Source organism: Erythrolamprus reginae, chromosome Z (assembly GCF_031021105.1).
Source record: "Erythrolamprus reginae isolate rEryReg1 chromosome Z, rEryReg1.hap1, whole genome shotgun sequence".
NCBI classification, from domain to species: Eukaryota; Metazoa; Chordata; class Lepidosauria; order Squamata; family Dipsadidae; genus Erythrolamprus; species Erythrolamprus reginae.
The window spans coordinates 143,969,458-143,995,063 of NC_091963.1; the positions used below are offsets into that span (position 1 = coordinate 143,969,458).

General features: G+C 40.6%; 1 protein-coding gene across 2 annotated transcripts in view; it reads right to left on the reverse strand.

The window, feature by feature from the left end:
- Positions 1–2,719: 2,719 nt before the first annotated feature.
- LOC139154818 (C-type Lectin CRL-like) overlaps positions 2,720–25,606 on the reverse strand; it is a 30,312-nt gene continuing 7,425 nt past the window's right edge. For both annotated transcript variants that reach the window (XM_070729819.1, XM_070729820.1), the window contains exons 2-7: positions 11,588–11,809; positions 7,684–7,762; positions 5,303–5,394; positions 4,513–4,653; positions 3,807–3,921; positions 2,720–2,910 (exon numbers count right to left, since the gene is read on the reverse strand). In XM_070729819.1, coding sequence (XP_070585920.1) covers positions 2,843–2,910; positions 3,807–3,921; positions 4,513–4,653; positions 5,303–5,394; positions 7,684–7,762; positions 11,588–11,698 — 606 coding nt within the window. In that variant the 5' untranslated portion in view covers positions 11,699–11,809 and the 3' untranslated portion in view covers positions 2,720–2,842. The remainder of the gene's footprint in view (positions 2,911–3,806; positions 3,922–4,512; positions 4,654–5,302; positions 5,395–7,683; positions 7,763–11,587; positions 11,810–25,606) is intronic.

Below are 25,606 nucleotides of genomic sequence, written 5' to 3' on the forward strand. Positions count from 1 at the left end.
ATTTCTCTATTATCTATCTACCGAAATTGTGAGCAGGCTCTTTCACTAAGAAAGTGATGCTTCTAGGAAAGTATCTTGAAATTAAACTTATTTAGCAAATTCCCTTTAGCACTCCTGAATAAACACAAATTCTTCCCCTATTTTGAACAAATGACAGTGCAAAAGGACATGGATCCTGATATCTATTCTAATTGTCTTACCATAATGTTGTCTTTTTCAACTCAATGTGCTATTCAAAAGATATGAATAAGTCACATTCCATCATTACAATCATAAATCATAACAATCAATCATTGGTCATAACATAATACCGAGGAGACCATTGCATTCATTTAGTGGTTTCTAATTTTTAACTTTATAACATGCTATTCTCTTGCTCTTGGGCAATTTATGAAAAGCAGACTGCATATATATATTTTTTTCAGTTGTAGCCAAGAGATCTTCAACCCAATTGAGAATGCTGGAGGGAGATCACAAGGTTACTTTCCAAAATGATAGCTAAGAGAATAAGGTACATGAATAGCAAAAGAAGATGTGGCAAATTCTAAAAATGTAGTCAGCAGTTGTGAATTGTTGGCTTGTTGTAAGCTTTTCTGTTCTAGTTTTGTCAGATAATCTAAGTCCTTCTTAATTTGGATTAGATGTTCTCTCTCTTTCTTATCTACCAAAGATAAAGTAAATTATGGAGATATTACGGATTCTTTAAAGATATGGATTCTCTGTTTGAAGTGGAGGTGTAGACACTCATGTGTCCTGCTGCATTCTTTGAGCAACATTGCTATGTTTCTCTTTTAAATGTCGTGTGTTTATTGAACACAATGTCTTCATTACCCAGATTGGGGAAAGGAATGCTGTTGTGTGTTCCAACAAATTCCATTGAGTATTATTTTAGAATATGGCTAATTTAGTTGAAAGACAATTATCCTCTCCAGAAATTCAACTGGGGCACAATTATTTTGAACAATAGATTATGCTGAAAGTTCAGACATGCAATAATTCAAGAGAACAATTAGCTATAAATACCCCATTGTTTCTGATGGGAAGGAATAGAGTAGAGTAGAGTAGAGTAGAGTAGAGTAGAGTAGAATAGAATAGAATTTTTTATTGGCCAAGTGTGATTGGACAAACAAGGAATTTGTCTTTGGTGCATATGCTCTCAGTGTACATAAAAGAAAAGATACATTTGTCAAGAATCATGATACAACACAATGACTGTCATAGGGCACAAATAGGCAATCAGAAAATAGTCAGTATTAATATAAATCCTAAGGATACAAGCAATTACTGCAACGCTCTCTACATGGGGCTACCTTTGAAAAGTGTTCGGAAACTTCAGATTGTGCAGAATGCTGCCGCGAGAGCCATCGTGGGGCTTCCAAGATTTGCCCATGTTTCTTCAATACTCCGCAGCTTGCATTGGTTGCCGATCAGTTTCCGGTCACAATTCAAAGTGTTGGTCATGACCTTTAAAGCCCTACATGGCTTTGGACCAGACTACCTCCAGAACCGCCTGCTACCGCACGAATCCCAGAGACCGATAAGATCCCACAGAGTTGGCCTTCTCCGGGTCCCTTCGACTAAACAATGTCATTTGGTGGGCCCCAGGGGAAGAGTCTTCTCTGTGGTGGCCCCGGCCCTCTGGAACCAACTCCCCCCAGAGATTAGAATTGCTCTCACCCTCCCTGTCTTTTGTAAACTATTCAAGACTCATTTATACCGCCAGGCATGGGGGAGTTGAGATATCCCTTCCCCCTAGGCCATTACAAGTTATGCATGGTATGTCTATGTGTATGTTTGGTTTTATAATAAGGATTTTTAGTTGTTGTATTATTGGATTGTCACATGCTGTTTTTATCATTGTTGTTAGCTGCCCCGAGTCTACGGAGAGGGGCGGCATACAAATCCAATAAATTATTATTATTATTATTATTAGTTACAGTCATACTGTCATAAGTAGGAGGAGATGGGTGATAGGAATGATGAAAAGACTAATAGCAATAGTAGTGCAGTCTTAGTGAATAGTTTGACAGTGGTGAAGGAATTATTTGTTTAGCAGAGGGATGGTGTTCAGGAAAAACTGTTCTTGTGTCTAGCTATTTTGGTGTACAGTGCCCTATAGCATTGTTTTGAGGGTACGAGATGCCAAAGATGCAAGGACTCAGTAAATATTTTCATGGATCTCTTTTTGACTTGTGCAGTATACAAGCCCTCAATAGAAGGCAGATTGTCAGTAATTGTTTTTTCTGCATTTGTTTTATCTGGCCCTAGAAACATTTTTAGGGTAAAAAAAATGGTAGATGATGGTGACTCTTTCTTTTATTGAACAATACCATAGGGAAAGATGGAAGAAAATCTATCCAGTTAACAAATATTAATCTTGCAATGCAAGAAACGTTTTTTAAAGCTTTTGGATTGTCCATGGACTTCAAAATGGAAAAGCAAGCAAAATTCCAGATAGAAGGAAAGTCCATGGCTTTAATAGAATAGATATGTAGAAGATGAAATTCAGGCAGTAAGGCATTGGATAAATGACCAACACATATTAACTGTACATCTTCACAACCAAGAAAAATGAACGAAAGGTATCTTGTCATATAAATAAATTAAACCAAGAATTACAAAGTCAGAAAACATTTGCTTCAGAATATTTTTATTAATATTGTACTGAAGTGAGAAAAATTTCAAAAGAACCAAAGAGACAGTTCTTGTGAATTCAGGTTTTGAAGACGTTGCAAGAAAACTTTATCTCTATGGAATGTGAGGAGGTAATGAGATAAGTGAGAAGGTAGCCCATAATATCAGCAAGCATCCTGGGAAACACAGGGAGAGGCTTCCGTCAACTTTACAACTTGTGTTTGCAGATATAGGCATTACGTGCGTTACATCTAATGTCGTTCCATTGTTTAAAGCCTAAAATAAAAATGAGAAAACTGCTATTATTATTTGCTGTAAAAAAGGGCTATTTTTTTTTCTCCAAAGTGCAGAATTCAGAAGAATGAGAACACATTCCAATAAACCTTTACCATGGGTTGTCCTCAACTTTGTTAATGACCATTTTAAGTAATAACAGCACCAGGGGAGAAATTCAAAATTTTTCCTTACTGATTCTGTGGATGTGGCTTGGTGGTTGTGGCAGGGGAAGGATACTGCAAAATCCCCATTCCCTCCCTACTCCTGAGGGAAGGATTTTACAAAATCCCCATTCCCTCCCCACCCCAGGTGTGAGAAAAAACACAGAAGTTGGAAGTTTCAACCACAACAACACAAGAGCACACAACAGATTTAAACTTAATATTAACCGCTCCAAACTTGACTGTAAAAAATATGACTTCAGTAACCGAGTTGTCGAAACATGGAACTCATTACCGGACTCCATAGTGTCATCCCCAAACCCCCAACACTTTACCCTTAGATTATCTACGGTTGACCTCTCCAGATTCCTAAGAGGTCAGTAAGGGGCCAGTACAAGTGCACTAGAGTGCCTTCCGTCCCCTGTCCTATTGCTCTCCTATATCTCCTATACCTTTCTTCTCTTCCTATATCTCTTCTTCTATTCTTTCATTGATATGTTCTATTACTATATCTTCTTTTCTATTATTTCTTAGATATATTTTACTATGAGTATCTCCTCTATAACCTTCATCATGTATTTTACTTTGTGTATATAGATATATACCCACTAAACCCCTCATTGCGTATTGGACAAAATAAATAAATAAATAAATAAATAAATAAATAAATAAATAAAAAATAAATACAAAAAAAAATAAAATAAAGTTCAGAGAAGTTCTGTAAGGTTTACTTACCTGAGGATTGTCGCAGCTCCACACAGTGCTCATTGTTGTTATAGTTATCTGGTTGGGTGCTCATCCAGGCTTTGTAGTTGTAAGGGGATTCATCAGCCCATCTCCACCTCCCAGTCTGTGTAAATGAAATGTGCTCCAAAGAATGGGAACTTTGTCCAAAGATGGACTGATAATATTTATCTATGACTATGAGTTTTTTAGTAGTGAAGTATTAAACAGGAATCTATAGTAGTGGCCAGTGATGGGCTCCTCCTATGGGTACGGTCAGGTACACAGTACCGGTAGCAAAATTTTGATTTTTTTTTATTTTTTTCCCTTCTGGGCTCTGGATATGTTTTTCCTATCACAGTAAATGAGGTTGAATGTGTATAATTTTAGAAGAGCTGTGTGTGTGTGTGTGTACATACACTTTATATAGTAGATCGGCGGCCTGCACTGGCTGCCGATCGGTTTCTGGTCACAATTCAAAGTGTTGGTAATGACCTTTAAAGCCCTACATGGAATTGGGCCAGAATACATCCGGAACCGCCTTCTACCGCACGAATCTGAAGTTTTTGCTAACACAGAACTGCCAATAGAATACTCAGATTGAGGATTCCTTTTCCCCAAGTGCATTATTTTACATTTGGAAACATTAAACTGCATTAAACATTGTGACACTCCTGGTAGCGATGCATAAGGTCAGCGTTAAATCAGATGAACTCACCTGACGGGCATCAAAGAGCCCAATCCAGACATTGCTGAATTCCCGTTGATAAGTGGAGATGTGTTCAGCCACCAGGAGCGTCTCTGCTGTGGTAAGGGTGGAAGCAAGGTGGGCCCCACGGCCATAGCTCTGACAGTCAATCTGAAGAGCCAAAAGGAATATGACTTCTGTGATTGTTTCCCAACACCAGGATCTCTGAAACTTCCCAGGTGTTAAGCTTTGTAGAATTCCAAATGTGGTTAATCATTTATGCAATGAGAATTAAAGGGATGTTTTAAAGACTTATTGGGAGAGGTTAATTTTACACATCAACTTGACCTAAGACTGCAGCTACCCTAAAACCTCTTTCTTTCCAGCTCCAAACTTTAAGAGAACTGAGTAAGAGTGTTGATAAAGAATATATAGGGTTCAAATATAAGATTAGATTAGATTACTAGAGTTGGATGGGACCATATGTTATAAAATTCTGATTCTTCCTGATTATTTTCTTACCTAAATGTAGGACTTTACTTTTTTCAGCATTGGGTTTCATTTTATTAGACATTCTAGTCTGTCAAGTTCCATCTGGATTTTGAACCTGTCCTCTGGGGGATTAGCTATTCCTGTCAGTTTAGTATCATCTGCAAATTTGGTTAGTTCCCCTTCTATTCCCTGATTTAGGTCATTTGGTGGGATATAGTATATTATATTCAAAATCTTTAACAGATAATCCCAATCTATCCATCACCTTACAAACTTTTTGCCTGTATTTTCTATATAGTAGATGTTGATTTTGAGAAACACTTCTTACCTCAGCTTCATGCCATGACAACTTCTGATCAAAATATGCATAACAGTTGCCTTGGTTTTGCAGCCATTCCCTGGCACAGTCATCAGCCTCCACTGCATTGAAAGAGGGTGTTGAAAAAGAATATTAGAAGACAGAAGAACTTGATGTCTATACAGAATTCTGGAAACAAAAGAAACATCCTGCTAGATTGGGGTGTTTAATAATAATAATAATAATAATAATAATAATAATAATAATAATAATAATAATAATAATAATAATTATTATTATTATTATTATTATTTATTAGATTTGTATGCCGCCCCTCTCCGAAGACTCGGGGCGGCTCACAACAAACGATAAAAAACAATATATACAGGCATCTAATATTAAGAAAAAAACTAAAAACCCTCTCATAATTAAAAACCAAACAGCACATACATACCAAACATAAATTATAATAAGCCTGGGGGGAAGGTGTCTCAACAATTTTCTCACCTGGTGGTCAACTAGGACCAGGGGTAGGCAAAGTTGGCTGTTCTATGACTTGTGGTCTTCAACTCCCAGAATTCCTGAGTCAAACATGCTAGCTTAGGAATTCTGGGAATTGAAGTCCACATGTCATAGAAGAGCAAACTTTGCCTACCCGTCACTAGGACAATTCAAGAGGATCCCTTCTATAAAAAGCTTAGAGACCTTTCATTATGGTTTTCCCCCCCAGAGCTACTATGGTTTAGTATCAGAGGTGAAATGCTACCAGTTCGGACTGGTTCATCTGAACCAGTAGTATAAAATGCTACTGTTTTGCATAACTTATAGTTAAAAAGTTTTTTTAAAGTTGATGATCGCATGAGATGTTACCAATTCATTACCTTTATATTGTCTCAGGCAAGTAAAAACGAACGTGACAAATCTTAGTAATATTGGTAATATTAAAATAGGTTTTTCAAATAAACTGTTCAGGTGGACATTCTCCTTTGATATAAGTGATCCTAGCCACAACAAAAAACTCCCATACAGGAGAAAACTTTCATACATTATGGAATTTCTTTTATTGTCTAAAAGAATGAGAATATACCAGTATAAATGCCTTTTATTTTTGAAGATTGATATAAATAAATTCTTCTAGCTTCAGAGAACAATTAATTTATTTTGACTTTTGGTTAATCTAGAACGATATATCCAACTCTAGTCCATATCTATTGTGGCCTGGCAGCAGCTCGTGCAGCTGATTGTAGACACCGCTCAAGAGGAGACCAACTTGGTGATGCTTCGTCAGCCTGTGCAGTTGGCACCCAAATCGGATAGTGGGGAGGATGGCGAGGACTTGGTACTAGAGGCAGAGGTTCAGTCAGGACCTTTGAAACCTCCAGCGCCTCAGGAGGAGGTGAGGAAGAGGAAGAAGAGGCTTCTCCTCTTTTTGATGCAAGAGCCCACAAAGCTGCCAAGAAACAGGAATGGTTATTCTAGAGGAGGTGTCCTCGGGGGTAAGACTGGGGATTAATTGGCCACTCCCCTAGTCTACTTAAGAACAGTAGAGGCAGCTGAAAGGGTGCAGGAAATAACAGTTTAGACTCGGTGCATCTGTCACAATTGTCTTGTGAAAAATTCCATTCTGTTTTTCTGTTTTGGATTGCTTATCAAGGAAGACTCTTGGGCATTTTCCCAAGCCTGAGATAGTAAGAACTAATTCCATTGCTTTGAGTTAAGACTGTCTGAATATAGGCTAGTCACTCATGAAGATTAATTAGCAGCTGACTTTTGACAAGAAAGGATTGCTTTTTGATTTGTGTGTGTGTGTCTCCACTGCTAAGCAGTTACAAGCAGTAGTTCATTGATTAAATTAAGTTTGTTCCAACAATGTGTTTTGATATGTTTGTAAGTGGGGCAAGAACAATATATCTTGTCCTTTGCTTAATATTGACCCTGGCCCTCTCTAAGCTAAAACAAACAGTGCCCCAGAAGGAATTCATATACTTGGACACCCCCTTCACCTCAAGAAATATTATAGAAGATAAAAAGAACCTCTCCATATAATGAAAATCAAACCTGGGTGGTGGTAGTGGGGTGGGTAAATTCAACTTTGGTTAATGTGGGTCCAGTTAAAACATTATGGAACATTATAATTAAGTGGTAGTCAATAAATATTAGATGCCATCTTTCGTTCCTGAAAGTGTAATGTTATAATTGTATAATTTTTCTAGAAACATTTTTTCTCAAAACTACCCACATCTATATTTTTGTGAAGCATAGTGATGGTTAGCTTAACATCTCTTAAACATCTATTGGACACTTATAATTTAGGATGTCAGAACACTTTTTGTTTCCAATACTAAAAAAAAAGTCTGATGTGCATTAAAACACAATCCTCCAATGGTATTGAAAAATATCAAAGGAATTACCTTGAGAGAAAGGACCTGCAAAGAAGATGCCAAGAAGGCTGAGGCTGAGGTAAGTGAGGAAAGCCATCTTTTGGTTTACCTTCAAAGATAGAAAGGTATATCAGATTAACAGAGTCAGAAGATACCAGATAGGTCATCTAGTCCAGTGTTTCCCAACCTTTGCTACTTGAAGATATTTGGACTTCAACTCCCAGAATTCCCCAGCCAGCAAATGCTGGCTGGGGAATTCTGGGAGTTGAAGTCCAGATATCTTCAAATGGCCAAGGTTGGGAAACACTGATCTAGTCCAGTGTTTCCCAACCTTTTTTGAGCCGCGGCACATTATTCGTATTTTCAAAATCCTGGGGAACACTGAAAGGGGGGGGGGGGGGGCTAAAGAAAAGTTTGGACAAAAAAACCCTCTCTCTTTCTCCCTTTCGCTCTATTTCTCTCTCTTTCTCTCTTTTCCTTCCTTCCCTTCATTCTCTCTCTCCATCCCTCTTTCTTTCTTCCTCTCTTTTTTGCTCTCTTTCTCTCTCCCTCCCTTCCTCTATGTCTTTCTCTCTCCCTTGCTCTCTCTCTCTGTCTCTCTTGCTATCTCTTTCTTGCTTTTTTCTCTCTCTCTTGCTCTCTCTCTCTCTTTCACTGTCTTGCTATATGTCTCTTTCTTTCTCTTTGCCTCTCTTGCTATCTCTCTTTCTCTCTCTGTCTCTCTTGCTATGTCTCTCTTTCTTTCTCTTTCTCTCTCTCTGTGCCTCTCTTGCTAAGTCTCTCTTTTTCTCTTGCTATGTCTCTCTTTCTTTTTCTCTCTCTCTGCCTCTTGCTATGTCTCTCTTTCTCTCTCTCTTTCTCTCTCTCTCTTTCTCTGCCTCTCTTGCTGTCTCTCTTTCTTGCTCTGTCTCTCTTTCTCTGCCTCTCTTGCTATGTCTCTCTTTCTCTCTCTCTCTGCCTCTCTTATATGTCTCTCTTTCTTTCTCTCTCTCAGCTGACTGCAAGCGGGAGCCCTGACGGCGGCAGCTGGACGTGGTGCTGGACACCGTATATGCCAGGCACGCAGCGCCAGCATGTACGACGTCCAGCAGAACGTCCAACCGCCACCGTCAGGGCTCCCACTTGCAGTCAGCTGAGAGAGAGAGAGCGATCCATCTCGCCGCCGCCATCTCCCCCGACTGCCTGCGGCCGCTGCGGCCACAACCCCCCCGCTCCCATCGGACACTTGCCGTCGACGAAAGAGGAGCTCCAGCTGGGCGGGGCGCTGCCGGTACTTCCGTCCTGGGGCTCCCACTCGCAGCTGTCCCCCGCCTCCTGCTCGATGCCGCGGTTTTCGGCACTCTCCTGCTGGGCCCCAAAGAAAGAAGGCGGGAAAAAGGTGCGAAGAATGGAGCTCTCCTTCTTCCTGCCTTCCTTCTTTGGGGCCCAGCAGGAGAGCACCGAAAACCGCGGCATCGAGCAGGAGACAGCTGTGAGCGGGAGCCCCAGGACGGAAGTACCGGCAGCGCCCCGCCCAGCTGAAGCTTGGCGGCACACCTGGCCATGTCTCGCGGCACACCAGTGTGCCGCGGCACACCGGTTGGGAAACGCTGATCTAGTCCACATGTCTTGCACTGGCTGTCGATAAATTTCTGGTCACAATTCAAAGTGTTGGTAATGACCTATAAAGTCCTACATGGCATCGGACCAGAGTACCTATGAGACCGCCTCCTGCCGCACAAATCCCAGTGCCCGATTAGGCCCCACAGAGTTGGCCTACTCTAGGTCCTGTTGACAAAACAATGCTGTCTGGCAGGATCCAGGGGAAGAGCCTTCTCTGTGGCGACCCCAGCCCTCTGGAATCAACTACCCCGGAGATTCAAACTGCCCCTATCCTCCTTGCCTTCCGTAAAATGTTGAACACTCACCTTTGCCGCCAGGTGTGGGGGGATTAATCTCCCCCCTCCTTTTTTGCTGACCTTTATTATGTTTATGTTCAGTCGGACTGAGTATGCATGATTGAGTAGTAGAAAAGTTTTTTTTTATAACAGTGTATTTTAAATTAGTTTTTTAATTTTTTAACATTAGATTTGTATTTATATTGTATTGCTGTTATGTTGTGAGCCGCCCCGAGTCTTCAGAGAGGGGCGACATACAAATCTAATAAATTATTATTAATTATTATTATTAGTCCAACCCCTTGCTCAAGCAGGAATGGTTGCCGATCAGTTTCCGGTCACAATTCAAAGTGTTGGTCATTACCTATAAAGCCCTTCATGGCACTGGACCAAGATATCTGTGAGACCGCCTTCTGCTGCACGAATCCCAGCGGTCGGTTAGGTCCCACAGAGTTGGTCTTCTCTGGGTCCCATCGACTAAACAATGTCGTCTGGCGGGACCCAGGGGAAGAGCCTTTCCTGTGGTGGCTCTGACCTTCTGGAATCAGCTCCCTCCAGAGATTAGAACTGCCCCTACCCTCCTTGCCTTTAGAAAACTCCTTAAAACCCACCTCTGTCATCAAGCATGGGGGAACTGAGACATCTCCCCCTGCCTATGTAGTTTTTGTGCATGATATGACTGTATGTTTGTTTTTTATATTGGGGTTCCTTGCTTTTTAGATTTTTTAAATGTACTATTGTTATTTTAGATTCTAATTATTAGATTTGTCATTATATATTGTTTTTATCACTGTTGTGAGCCGCCCCGAGTCTGCGGAGAGGGGTGGCATACAAATCTAATAAATACAAATACAAATAAATACAAGTGTTGGCTATTCCTGCCAGGAAGGGTTGTTGTGAAATAAAAAGAGGATATGCAATGGTTAGAGAGCAATGCCAATCATATGTTTAAATTTAAATTTAGCAAAGATAAAGTAAATGATTATTAACTGTTAACAGATTGCATATCTGTGTGTTATTATGAGAAATTAATATATATATTATTTTTGAGAAAACCAAAAGCAAATTAGATTTTGCATTTGATTCCTTATAATGTCTCAACTGCTTTTCTCTGTGAGATACCGAGAAGCAGATATCATAACTAAACCAGGTTAATAAAACTTCTACTATTGTGAGAATATAACGTTTGTTCCTAAAGACGGTATAGAAACATAGAAACATAGAAACATAGAAGATTGGAGGGAAGAGGTTTTTAATAGGAAAGTGAACACAAGAACAAGGGGACACAATCTGAAGTTGGTTGGGGGAAAGATCAAAAGCAACGTGAGGAAATATTATTTCACTGAAAGAGTAGTAGATCCTTGGAACAAACTTCCAGCAGACGTGGTTGGTAAATCCACAGTAACTGAATTTAAACATGCCTGGGATAAACATATATCCATCCTAAGATAAAACACAGGAAATAGTATAAGGGCAGACTAGATGGACCATGAGGTCTTTTTCTGCCGTCAGTCTTCTATGTTTCTATGCTTCTATGTTTCTATTGATGGCAGAAAAAGACCTCATGGTCCATCTAGTCTGCCCTTATATTATTTCCTGTATTTTATCTTACAATGGATATATGTTTATCCCAGGCATGTTTAAATTCAGTTCCTGTGGATTTACCAACCACGTCTGCTGGAAGTTTGTTCCAAGGATCTACTACTCTTTCAGTAAAATAATATTTTCTCATGTTGCCTTTGATATTTCCCCCAACTAACTTCAGATTGTGTCCCTTTGTTCTTGTGTTCACTTTCCTATTAGAAACACTTCCCTTCTGAACCTTATTTAACCCTTTAACATACTGCTATGCTTGTATGCTTCTCATATCTGGTTCTGCTAGACCAGTGTTTCCCAACCTTGGCAACTTGAAGATATTTGGACTTCAACTCCCAGAATTCCCCAGCCAGCGAATGCTGGCTAGGGAATTCTGGGAGTTGAAGTCCAAATATCTTCAAGTTGCCAAGATTGGGAAACACTGTGCTAGACTATAGCATGCATCTCTTCAGCCAACTCACCTTGTGATTCTCCTTCTGGATGGGCAGAAGTGGTGCACAGCTGAGCTGAATCTCCCTCGAAGATGCTCTCTTGCTTTCTGACCAACAGTTATATACAACCCAGGGAGGCATGGTGCAACACTGATGACTCAAGTCCTTCAAGGAAATCCTGGTCTGTCCTTTTCAATTTTGCATAAGTAAAGGCCAAGTGGCAGGAAGTTGTTCAGGAATCCTTTCATGTAGCTGGCGAAAAGGGCATTATCTTTTATTTATTAGACATGCAAGTATTGCTAAAATAATCACTTTGACAATATATGGGGCTACCTTTGAAAAGTGTTCGGAAACTTCAGATCATGCAGAATGCAGCTGCGAGAGCAATCATGGGCTTCCCTACATATGCCCATGTCACACCAACACTCCGCAGTCTGCATTGGTTGCCGATCAGTTTCCGGTCACAATTCAAAGTGTTGGTTATGACCTATAAAGCCCTTCATGGCATCGGACCAGGGTATCTCTGGGACTGCCTTCTGCCGCACGAATCCCAGCGCCCGGTTAGATCCCACAGAGTGGGCCTTCTCCGGGTCCTGTCAACTAAACAATGTCATTTGGCAGGACCCAGGGGAAGAGCCTTCCCTGTGGCGGCCCCGGCCCTCTGGAACCAACTCCCCCCAGAGATTAGAATAGGCCCCACCCTCCTTGCCTTTCGTAAGCTCCTCAAAACCCACCTCTGCCGTCAGGCATAGGGGAACTAAGATAATCTTTCCCCCTAGGCTTCTACAATTTATGCATGGTATGTTTGTATGTATGATTGGTTTTATAACAAGGGTTTTTAGCTGTTTTTAGTATTGGATTTTTACATTCCGGTTTTGTAACTGTTGTTAGCCGCCCCGAGTCCATGGAGAGGGGCGGCATACAAATCAAATAAACAAACAAACAAACAAACAAACAAACAAAAAATATCCTTGAGAAGAGCTGTCAAATGAAGAACAGCAAAGATTTATTCATCTTCTCATTCCATTGATGTTTAATTCCAGATATTAGCTTGGCAAAAGCCCAAAATTTCTCTAGCCCACTGCAAGACCCTTTTTTCCTGACCTCTATACTGCACGAGTCAAAAAGAGGCCAGTGAAAATATTTACTGACCCCTCGTATCCTGTATTTTATCTTAGGATGGATATATGTTTATCCCAGGCATGTTTAAATTCAGTTACTGTGGATTTACCAACCACGTCTGCTGGAAGTTTGTTCCAAGCATCTACTACTCTTTCAGTAAAATAATATTTTCTCATGTTGCTTTTGATCTTTCCCCCAACTAACCTCAGATTGTGCCCCCTTGTTCTTGTGTTCACTTTCCTATTAAAAACGCTTCCCTCCTGAACCTTATTTAACCCTTTAACATATTTAAATATTTCGATCATGTCCCCCATTTCCCTTCTGTCCTCCAGACTATACAGATTGAGTTCATTAAGTCTTTCCTGGTAAGTTTTATGCTTAAGACCTTCCCCCATTTTTGTAGCCTGTGTTTGGACCCGTTCAATTTTGTCAATATCTTTTTGTAGGTGAGGTCTCCAGAACTGAACACAATATTCCAAATGTGGTCTCACCAGCGCTCTATACAGCGGAATCAGTCTCCCTCTTCCTCCTTGTTATACCTCTAGCTATGCAGCCAAGCATTCTACTTGCTTTCCCTACCACTTGGCTGCACTGGTCACCCATTTTGAGACTGTCAGAAATCACTACCCGTAAGCCCTTCTCTTTTGAAGTTTTTGATAAAAATCCTTAAGATTTTTATTAATATTGATTTCCCCCCCTGATTGCTTATTTGACAGCTATGACAATCATTAAGTGTTGTACCTCATGATTCTTGACAAACGTATCTTTTTCTTTTATGTACGCTGAGAGCGTCTGCACCAAAGACAAATTCCTTGTGTGTGCAATCTCACTGGCCAATAAAGAATTATATCTATCTATAAATGTCCCTAGTTTAATATTTTCCATACAAGACTCCTCCTCCTCCTCCTGGCTGGTTCAGTGGCTAAGATGCTGAGCTTGTCAATCAGAAAAGTCAGTTTTCCGCATCCCTAGTATAGGTCTCCTGCGTGACCAGGGGGTTGGACTAGATGACCTCCAAAGTTCCTTCCATTACTGTATGTATGTCTTGAACTGCCAAAACCCCTCTCTGCTCTTTGCAGAGCCTTCTTCTGTGGTCAGCCCTTCAACCTCTCACCCACAAAGGACAGTCCATGCTCCCCCTTTCTCAATTCATCCTTTTACTTCTAGAAAAGGAGGTCTTTTCCCTATTCATTCATTCATTCATTCATTCATTCATTCATTCATTTATTTTGTCCAATACACAATGAGGGTTTTAGTGGGTATATATCTATATACACATAGTAAAATACATGATGAAGGTTATAGAGGAGATACTCATAGTAAAATATATCTAAGAAATAATAGAAAAGAAGATATAGTAATAGAACATATCAATGAAAGAATAGAAGAAGAGATATGGGAATAGAAGAAAGGTATAGGAGATATAGGAGAGCAATAGGACAGTGGACAGAAGGCACTCTAGTGCACTTGTACTCGCCCCTTACTGACCTCTTAGGAATCTGGATAGGTCAACTGTAGATAATCTAAGGGTAAAGTGTTGGGGGTTTGGGGATAACACTATGGAGTCCGGTAATGAGTTCCACGCTTCGACAACTCGGTTACTGAAGTCATATTTTTTACAGTCAGGTTTGGAGCGGTTAATATTAAGTTTAAATCTGTTGTGTGCTCTTGTGCTGTTGTGGTTGAAGCTGAAGTAGTCGCGGACAGGCAGGACGTTGCAGCATATGATCTTGTGGGCAATACTTAGATCTTGTTTAAGGCGTCTTAGTTCTAAGCTTTCTAGGCCCAGGATTGAAAGTCTAGTCTCGTAGGGTATTCTATTTCGAGTGGAGGAGTGAAGGGCTCTTCTGGTGAAGTATCTTTGGACATTTTCAAGGGTGTTAATGTCTGAGATGCGATATGGGTTCCAAACAGATGAGCTGTATTCGAGGATGGGTCTGGCAAAAGTTTTGTAAGCTCTGGTAAGTAGTGTAAGATTGCCAGAGCAGAAGCTACGTAGGATTAGGTTTACAACTCTTGAAGCCTTCTTGGCTATATTGTTGCAGTGGGCTTTGGCACTTAGATCTTTTGTTATTAGTATACCAAGGTCTTTAACCGAGTGGGGATTCTCTTTTTCCTTCTCCTTCTCCATCTCTTTCTTTTTTTGAGTGTTCAGAACAACATTCAAAATGTCTAACGACAGCAAAGATGACGATTCGGTCTGACTCTTGGCAGTTCTATGGGCCAGGTCTCTCCACATCTTCTGATCTTACACTATTTCCTTTAGTTTTTTCTATTCTCTGTCTAGTCTCAACTTCAATGCCTTGGTTTTCTCTTACTGCTAACGGTTCCAAACAGTTCATGATAAAATGTCAAAAGGAATTTCCCTTGAGGCTGATACATTTCCTGGTGGCCTTCAAGAAAGAGGGAACAATTTTACAACTCAAGAATGATATTTGCTAGCATATACATAACATTCCTCCCTTAAGATTATTATCAATCACCTTAATTTTTGCACTATAATAAAAAATCAGTAATTGCATAAATGGAATGAATCATAGTCATCTACAAATAAAAAAGTCCTAAGGTCACATTATTTTGTCTTTGGTTTTTTTATACAGCACTTTTCTTTTTATTTTCAAAATACTTTTCCTCTAAAAAAAGAATCCATTGAACCCCAAAGAAATGGTCAATATTTAGTACAGAGCTATTCAGTTCTTTGATTTTAAAATAAAGAGCACAAAGACAAATTACTTTTAAATAAAGAATTGAGAAATTTAGAAGACCCTCTTTGCAATGACTCATACCTGCATTTTTGTTAAGTTGCCTGCAAAATTGGGAAAGAGCACTTGCTTCAAAATATCTGTCTATGGGGATTTTCAGTCATTCAGGACGTGGCTGTCCTAAAGTTGCTTTTTCAAGAGGCAACTGGAGTTTCTGGTTTTAATTTGAAGATGTTTCACTTCTCATCCAAGACGCTTCTTCCACTCAAAATACCTGATTGCCGCATTAATGCTGAAGTGTTCTTTGTCTGTCTAAGAAAAGATTGGCTCTTCACTGATAAATGTGGATCACCTCCTACAGTGTACCTTTTACTGTGGGTAAATTCAATCTACGATAATTTAATTCCTCTATTTGAAGTTCTCTGCTTGAAAACTGCAGAGGTAACCTTCAAACTGGTCACTTATGAGTCATTTGGGACAGAGACAGATTTATTTATTTATTTATTTATTGGATTTGTATGCTGCCCCTCTCTGGAGACTCGGGGCAGCTAACAGCAATAATAAGACAGCGTATAACAATAATCCAATACTAAAAACAATTAAAACCAATAATAATAATAATAATAATAATAATAATAATAATAATAATAAAAACCCCAAACATACATACAGACATACCATGCATAAAATTGTAAAGGCCTAGAGGGAAAGGGTATCTCAGTTCTCCCATTCCTGACGGCAGAGGTGGGTTTTAAGTAGCTTACGAAAGGCAAGGAGGGTGGGGGGAATTCTAATCTCTGGGGGGAGTTGGTTCCAGAGGGCTGGGGCCGCCACAGAGCAGGCTCTTCCCCTGGGTCCCGCCAAGCGGCATTGTTTACAGATTACAGCTTACTAGAGTCGGAAGAGACATTGCAGGTCATCTAGTCCAACCCCCTGCTAAAGCAGGAGTCCCTACACTGCTTCAGACAAATGGCAGTCCAATTTCCCCTTGAAGATCTCAAGTGCTGGAGCTCTTACAGCCTCCATAGGCAAGCTGTTCCATTGGTTGATCCCTCTCACTGTCAGAAAGCTAATCCTTATTTCTAGGTTGAATCTCTCCTTCGTCAGTTTCCATCCATTGTTCCTTGTCTGGCCTTCTGGCCTTGGAAAACAGCCTGACCCCCTTCTCTCTGTGGTAGTCCCTCAAGTATTGGAACACTGCTGTCAAGTCTCCCCTGGTCCTTCTCTTCGTTAGATTGATTGTGCCCAGTTTTTGCAATGGCTTTTTGTATGTTATAGTTTCCAGTACCCTAATCATCCTGGTTGCTCTGCTCTGCCCTTTCTCTAGAGCAGGGGTCCCCAAACCATTAAACACAGGGGGCCAGTTCACTGTCCCTCAGACTGTTGGAGGGCCGGACTATAAAAAAACCCTATGAACAAATCCCTATGCACACTGCACATACCTTATTTAAAGTAAAAAACAAAATGGGAACAAATACAATATTTAAAATAAGAAGTAATAAGTAACTAAGTAATTAATAATTAAGTAATAAAGTAATTTATACTTCTTTATTAACAAGTAAATTTAAACTTAAATCAACAAACTCCCTCCATTTCTCCTTCCTTCCTTCCCTCCCTCCCTTTCCCTCTCAGCTGGCTTTGCTGGCCGGCACAGGGCAGCCAACGCGACAACAACAACGGCCCCGTGGCAGCCGCTGATGCCTGCTTTCCTCCCCGCCTCTTGCCTTTCCACCTCCTCCTTGTTCAGCAGCCGACCGCAGTGAGTGGAGAGGAGATTCGGGAGCTTATTATATCGATTGGTAAAATCTCGTGTGCTGCCACGGGCCGGTTAAAAGACCTCAGCGGGCCGCATCCGGCCCGTGGGCCGTAGTTTGGGGACCGCTGCTCTAGAGTTTCAATGTCTTTTTTGTAATATGATGACCTACATGCATAAAGTGACCCGACGTCCCACTTTCCACAGGACAGTCATGCTTTTTAGCAATTTGTCTCACTCCCAGGGCATTTTTTAAAAGTCCAGATTTTTTGAAACAAGCCACCTGCTGGAGATTGCTGGACCACCGCATCAGCCAATTTTGGGCAGTGTGGAAGCTGAGCTTCCTTCTTCTTGGCTTCCAAGTTTTTTCCCTGGGAGATTCTATCGCCGGTGGCTGGAAAAATCTTGGAAACCATGAAGAAAGAAACTCAGCTTCCGGTCTCGCAACTTTTTTCTCTTCACGTCCTCAGCCTCCCACAGCTGTTGATTAACACATCTGTTTAAATCCCTTAGTATAGATCTTCTTCTTTGGAAATCCTATCATCATCCATATTTCCATTTCGTATTTCTTGATCCATACTTGCCCAGATGTCACTCCAGTCTGTCTTCAATCTGTCTCCACTGAGATTATCCAGTATGCCTCCAATCTATCTCCAATGGGATTAAACAGTATATCCTTCAGACTATGTCCAACATCACCTCCCAGTTTCAAAAATATTTATTCTAAATAGCCATGTTGCAAAACAAAGCTGGGAACAACGTTCTTTCCACGATATAGATAGATAACAAACAGCTTCCATCCTTCCAGCAAAAAAACAAATATAGAACTATCTGGTACAAATATGCATTGTGGAAATTCCTTGTAATGACTCCTCCGACCAGAAGGTGGCAGGAATTATCACAATTAATTATTCTCTTCAATTGTTGCAAAGGGAAGTGATGTCATCAAAAGAAAAAAATACCTTAATAAATCCAAATAAATTTTAATTAGATCTTTAATTTAAACTGGACTTTAAATTGGACTTTACTATTAGGAGTCTTCGGAGAGGGGCGGCATACAAATCCAAATAATAAAATAAATAAATAAATAAATAAATTTATTTATTTATTACTTGGATTTGTATGCCGCCCCTCTCCGAAGACTTATAATAATGAAATTATAGGAAGAAATTATTTTGATGGAGGTGGGATTAATTAAAGTTTTGAGTTGCATATGTAATAATGTTCAACTAAGTTAATTTTGAGATTCATAAAACTACTTTGGTAGGAAAAATTTTGGAATAATGAAATAATATTATCAAAAACAAAATTGAAAATGGTTAGGCTTGGTGGGATGGTGAAGAAGAATGGAAAAGAAAATAACAGTAAAAATGACTTATAGCTAAAAGGTTTTTACTAGGAATAAACAAAGATTATGGTATTATATAAGTAGATGAATTATGATATAAAATGCAAAAAGAAAAAGCAAGGAAATAGAAAACATTTTTAATGATATTTGTTGATACCTGTTTGTTTTTTAAAAAAAGGGAATAATGATAATTCGAAATATTGATTATATTTTAAATCTGGAATATGATTATTAAATTAAATTTAATATTTTTTTCTTTTTTTTTAGAATGGGATATGATGATTCTATTGGATTGAAAGTGTTATAATTAGAGTAGGGCAGATGATTCCACTGAGTTTATAGTGACCTTTTCCCCTTTCTTCCTTAGAATAGGGTATGAAGATTCCATTGAATTGAAAGTGTTATAATTAGAGTAGGGAAGATGATTCCACTGGGTTTACAGTGACTTTTTTTTCTAGAATAGGGTATGATGGTTCTATTGGATTGAAAGTGTCATAATTAGAGTAGGGAAGATGATTCCACTGGGTTTACAGTGACTTTTTTTTTCTAGAATAGGGTATGATGGTTCTATTGGATTGAAAGTGTTATAATTAGAGTAGGGAAGATAATTCCACTGGGTATCCAGTTAATTTCCCCGCCCTTTTTAGAATAGGGCATGATGATAGATTGAAAGTGTAATAATTAGAATAGGGGCAGATAATTCCACTGGGTTTTCAGTGACTTTTCTTTTCTTTTAGAATAGGTAATGATGATTCTATTGGATTGAAAGTGCTATAATTAGATTAGGGAAGATGATTCCACTGGAATTACAGTGACTTTTTTTTCTAGAATAGGGTATGATGATTCTATTGGATTGAAAGTGTTATGGATTGAGAGTGCTACAACTAGAGTAGGGTATTATGAGTATATGGAATATTCAGTGCTGTTTTTGTTCTTCCTTTTTCTTTATTTTTTCTTTCATTTTCTTTCCTTGTTATTTTTTCATTTTCTTTAATTCTTATTTTTAATTTTGTATCTTTACCTATTAAAGGGAATTATTTTTAATTAGTTTTTTAAATTTGGTTTACTAATTTAGTGATATTTGGGACATACTATTTGGCGGGTTTCTCTTTTTGTCCCCCCCTATATGTTTTTTAACTATCTTTTAGCAAGGGCTGGATTTAATTTAAATACCATTGGAGGTAATTAGAAATTTTTGCTCCTTTTCTTTTTTTAAATTTAAAGGGCACCTATTATGGAAGAGGGTTTAAAATATACACGAAAACTGATATGGAGGAGATTTTGAGAAAATTGAAGCATTATGGCCTAATTAATTAGATGTGATTAAGAATGGGAACAGCCTAAAATTTATATTGGCTAACAGTCTTTTTGTTATTATATAAGAAATTGGAGTAATTATTTTTGTTCAGATGTCAAATGATAAAGAGGTAGCATTGGTTAAACTATGTATATTGAAATTGTAAATATGATACCTTGTAATATAACTTAAAATTAATGGTATTTTCTTTTTTCTGTACATGTGCTTGGAGAAGAAAAGTGAAAAAAAATTCTTTACCCTCCCAATAACATATCTAGTACCCCTTCCCACCTTTCTCCACCGTTTTTATCTTTCTTTCTTTCTTTCTTTCCTTTCTTTTTATTTGCTCACTTTCCCCCTCTTCCTCTTCCATTCTTGCTCACTCCTCACCCCCAGCTCGACACCTTCCTGTGGCCACCACCGTGGGGCTGAGCCACCCAAGAAGGAGGGCTCGTTGGCTGTGACAGCAAAGGTGGGGGAAGGAAAGGGAAGCACGACCGAGGCATTCACCCCCCCCTCCTCCAATAGCCTGTCCGCTGTGCTTGGGGGTGGACAGATAGATGGAGCAGCATTTGCGCTGGGTGGGAAAACTCATCTGCTCTTTCCAAGCACCAGCTTGCCTGGCAAATAAAGGTGGGTCCAGCTCAGACCGGCGTTTTTCTTCATCTTCACCCCAGTGCCACGAGTGGAGAGACTGAGCATGCTCTCTCATTGATGGGGAGAGAGAGGGGGGCCAAGAGAGAGAGAGAGGGCAAGAGAGAGAGAGAGAGAAAGAGAGAGAGAAAGATAGAGCAAGAGAGAGAGAACAAGAGGGAGAGAGAAAGAGAGAGCGAGAGAATGAAAGCAAGAGGGGAGAGAGAGAGTAAGAGACAGAGAGAAAGAGAGAGAGTGTGTGTGAGAGAGGTGCTGGGGGTCTGGGAAGGGTGGTGCGGGTGCAGGAGGTAGTCACAGGGCTGTAAGCCAAGGCGGCTGGGCTGGGTCCATGCAAGGTGCCAGCCATCCCAGGGCTGCCTGCCTGCCTGTAGTCATTCCAGTCATCTTGCAGGGGTGCCCTGTAAGCGGCCAACCAGGCCGAGTCCGGCGACTGAGCCAAATTGTCCAGCTGGAGCCCGGTGGGCACATGGTAGGGGCCATGGTCTAGGTACTGCAGGGCGCCCACGAAGTTCTGTGTGATGCTCAAGTTCAGCCCTCCTGTGTGCTGCACAGAACCAGGGTACATGGAGGAGGGGCTCTCTTTCTCCAGCAGGTAGTTCATGTATGTGGTGATCCGAGGCAAGCGGTGCTTCTCTTCAAGTTGCTGCTGTAGGGGAGAGGCTGGGAAAGCAGCAGGTGGGCAAGCCGCACGGGCAGAGCCCAGCTGGGCTGAGCCTGTCCGGCTTTTAAGAAAGGTTGCTGCTTACTCTGGGCGCAAAAGACGCACCACGTCGGCTTTTGGAAACTCAGGCAACAGGGTGCAGTGGAGGATGAACGGTTCTTGAAGTGGCTCTCTTGGAAATGGCCAGGCCAAGCCCACGACAACCCAAGGCAGGTGCCGTGGAGAGAGGAGGAGGAAGGGAGGGGAAAGGAGAGCAGAGGAGAGCAAGAGAGAGAGAGTGAGAAAAAGAGAGAGAGAAAGAGAGTTAGAAAGAGAGATAGAGCAAGAGAGAGGGGGAGAGAGAGAGCGCAAAGGAGAGAGAAAGTTAGAGAGAGAGAGCAAGAGGCAGAGAAAGAAAGAGTGAGAGCAAGAGACAGAATAAGAGAGAGAGAGGGAGAGAGAAAGAGAAAGTGAAAAAAGAGAGAGAAAGAGTGAGAAAGAGAGAGAGAGCAAGAGAGAGGGAGAGAAAAAAGAGAGGGAGAGAGAAAAAGAGAAAGGGAGAGAGAAAGAGAGAGAAAGGGAGGAAGGAAGAGAGAGAAAAAAATGAGAGGAAAGAAGATAGAGAGAAAGAGAGTGAGAGGAAGGGAAGGAGGGAGAGAGAAAGAAAGAGACAAGGAGGAAGAGAGAAAGAAAGAGGGAGGGAGGGAGAGGAATGGAGAGAAAGGGGGGAGGAAGAGAGAGAGAGAGAGATACATTTTTTTGCTATTTTTTTTGGCTAAACTTTTTTTTAGCACCCCCTCCCCTGCTCAATGGTGTCCCTCTTTCCCAGTCTTAAAATCTGGTCACTTTATACATGGAGCACTCTGGTTGTCATTTAACTAAGGCTTTATAGAATGGTATTAGTACCTTCCTAGTCCTAGATTGTATCCCACTTTTAATGCAGTTTAGAATTGTAATGACTTTTTCTTCTGCTGCTAAACACTCTTGACATTCACCTTGGGGTTTGTTATAATATTTATTAACTAGACATTCTGGTCTGCAATGTTATCAATAGTACATCAAGGTATTTCCTGAAACCTGTAACTCTTGTTATTTCACCACACCTCCTTGAAATGTATGTAACAGACATCTGTGGAACACAAAACCTCTGAGATCACTTTCAGATATCATATCTCAATACCTAAAATGGTCACTAATATCAAAAACATCATCAAAAAAGCACAACAAAGAATGTTCATTCTGCGCCAACTCAGGAAGCCCAAACTGCCCAAGGAACTGCTGATACAGATCTACAGAGGGATCATTGAGTCTGTCATCTGCACCTCTGTAACTGTCTGCTTTGGGTCTGCAACCCAACAAGACTGACACAGACTTCAGAGGATAATCAAAACTGCAGAAAAACCAATTGCTGCCAACTTGCCTTCCATTGAGGACCTGTATACTGCACAAGTCAAAAAGAGGGCTGTGAAAATACTAATCCCCGTATCCTGGACATAAACTGTTTCAACTCCTACCCTCAAAATGTCACTACAGAGCACTGCACACCAAGACAACTAGACACAAGAACAGTGTCCCTGAACACCACCACTCCATCACTCTACTAAACAAATAATTCCCTCAGCACTTTCAAACTTTTTACTAAGTCTGCACTTCTATTTCTACTAGTTTTTTTCTCATTATTCCTATCATCCTTTAGGACTTAGGACTGTATGACTGCAACTTGTTGCTTGTATCCTAAGATTTTAATTAATATTGATTATTTCTTCACTGCTTATTTGACCCCTATGAGTCACTCTCAAACAAACTTTGGTCACATGGCAACCAGCTTCTACTTATGACTGATTGGAGTTTCCCATGGCTGTGTAATTGTGATTTGTGTTCTTTCCTACCAGTTTCCTTTGAGCAAAATCAATAGGAAACTGGTAAAAAAGGGTGCGAGTTATTGTGGTAAGTCATTTTTTTTGCTCATCTGCGCAGACGACCCTTCTTCTGCCTTTTGCCTGCTTGCACATAACACACCCTTTGCTCTCTTTCACACTTAGTGCTCTATTTCCCACCTGCACTTGCACACATCTAGACACTCACAAGAGCCTTAACAGAATAACAGAATTGGAAAGGATCTTGGAGGTCTTCTGGTCCAACCTCCTGCTCATGAAGGAAGCTCTACACCATTTCCGACAAATGATTGTCCAGTCTTCTTAAAAAACTCCAGTGATGGAGCAGCCACAATTTCTGGAAACAAGTTGTTCCATTGATTAGTTATTCTAATGGTCAGGAAATTTATCCTTCGTTCTAGGCTGGTTCTCTCCTTGATTATTTTCCATTCATTGCTTCTTGTCCTGCCTTCATTGCTTATTTGATCACTATGACAATCACTAAGTGGTGTACCACATGATTCTTGACAAATCTATATTTTCTTTTATGTACACTGAGAGCATCTGCACCAAAGACAAATTCCTTGTGTGTCTAATCACACTTGGCCAATAAAGTATTCTATTCTGTTCTGTTCTGTTTTATCCTTCAGGTGCTTTGGAGAATAGAGTTCAACAGGTGCTTTGGAGAATAGAGTTTAACAGAGTTCTATTTTCTACCACTCATCAAGTTTGAACTGAGTTCAATTCCCCTTCTCTCCCTCTCTGTCTGCATCAATTGCTTTCTATGAATGTTTTCAGAAGCAATGCTCAAACTCAACCCTGATAAGACGGAGTGGCTATGGGTTTTGCCTCCCAAGGACAATTCCATCTGTCCGTCTATTATCCTGGGAGGGGAATCATTAACCCCCCTGAGAGGGTCCGCAGCTTGGGCGTTCTCCTCGATCCACAGCTCACATTAGAGAAACATCTTTCAGCTGTGGCGAGGGGGGTGTTTGCTCAGGTCCACCTGGTGCACCAGTTGCCGCCCTATTTGGACTGGCAGTCACTGCTCACAGTCACTCATGCCCTCATCACCTCGAGGCTCGACTACTGTAATGCTTTCTACATGGGGCTACCCTTGAAAAATGTTCGGAAACTCCAGATCGTGCAGAATGCAGCTGCAAGAGCTATCATGGGCTTTCCTAAATATGCCCATGTCACACCAACACTCCGCAGTCTGCATTGGTTGCCGATTGGTTTCCAGTCACAATTCAAAGTGTTGGTTATGACCTATAAAGCCCTTCATGGCATCGGACCAGAATATCTCCAGGACTGTCTTCTGCCGCACGAATCCCAGCGACCAGTTAAGTCCCACAGAGTTGGCCTTCTCCAGGTCCCGTTGACTAAACAATGCCGTTTGGCGGGACCCAGGGGAAGAGCCTTCTCTGTGGCGGCCCCAACCCTCTGAAACCAACTCCCACCCTCCTTGCCTTTCGTAAGCTTCTTAAAATCCACTTCTGTCATCAGGTGTGGGGGAATTGAGATATTCCCTTCCCCCTAGGCTTATAAAATTAATGCATGGTATTTCTGTATGTATGATTGGTTTTTTAAATTGGGGTTTTAAAAATTACTTTTAATATTAGATTTGTTTATATTGTCTTTTTACTGTTGTTAGCTGCCCCTAGTCTGCAGAGAGGGGCGGCATACAAATCAAATCAAATCAAATCAAATCAAATCAAATCAAATCAAATCAAATCAAATCAAATCAAATCAAATCAAATCAAATCAAATCAAATCAAATCAAATCAAATCAAATCAAATCAAATCAAATCAAATCAAATCAAATCAAATCAAATCAAATCAAATCAAATCAAATCAAATCAAATCAAATCAAATCAAATCAAATCAAATCAAATCAAAGAGCAATTGCTGCAGACAGAGAGGGGGAGAAGAGGAATGGACCTCTGTTCAAACTTGATTTGGTGTTCTGATTCTTTTTGCCAAAGACAGAGTGTATTGGTTGAGATTTGGACTTGCCAGATGTTTGACCTTTCTGACATAGAGTCAAGATCTTTTTGGAGAGTAGCAGTGTTGTTGGTGGTGTTGAAGAGTTTTACATCATCAGCAAAGAGAAAACAGTTGCTTGTAATGTGATCGCAAAGGTCATTTATATAGAGTGTTGGTCCTAGTACGCTGCCTTCAAAAATTACCGTGTTTCCCCGAAAGTAAGACAGTGTCTTACTTTCTTTTTATCCCCAAAAGCCCCACTATGTCTTACTTTCGGGGTATGTCTTATATTGGAAAAAAATTGTCGAATTTTTTGTTTTAACCATGAAATTAACATTTATTAACAACCTGAACAGACGGAGGCGGCAGACGCGGTGACGTATAGAGGGGGGGCGGCGCGGAAGTGGGCAGGAGGCGGCGCTCATTAAGATCAGAGGGAGGTGGCAGACGCGGCGACGTATGGAGAGGGGGACGGCGCAGGCGTGGGCAGGAGGCGGCGCGCAGCTAGATGAGAGGGAGGCGGCAATACCCCCGTGTTTCCCCGAAAGTAAGACATATGTCTTACTTTCGGGGTACGGCTTATATTAGCCGACCCCCCTGAAACCCCCGATACGTCTTACAATCGGGGGTGTCTTACTATTGGGGAAACAGGGTAGTTGCTAAATATTTTTTT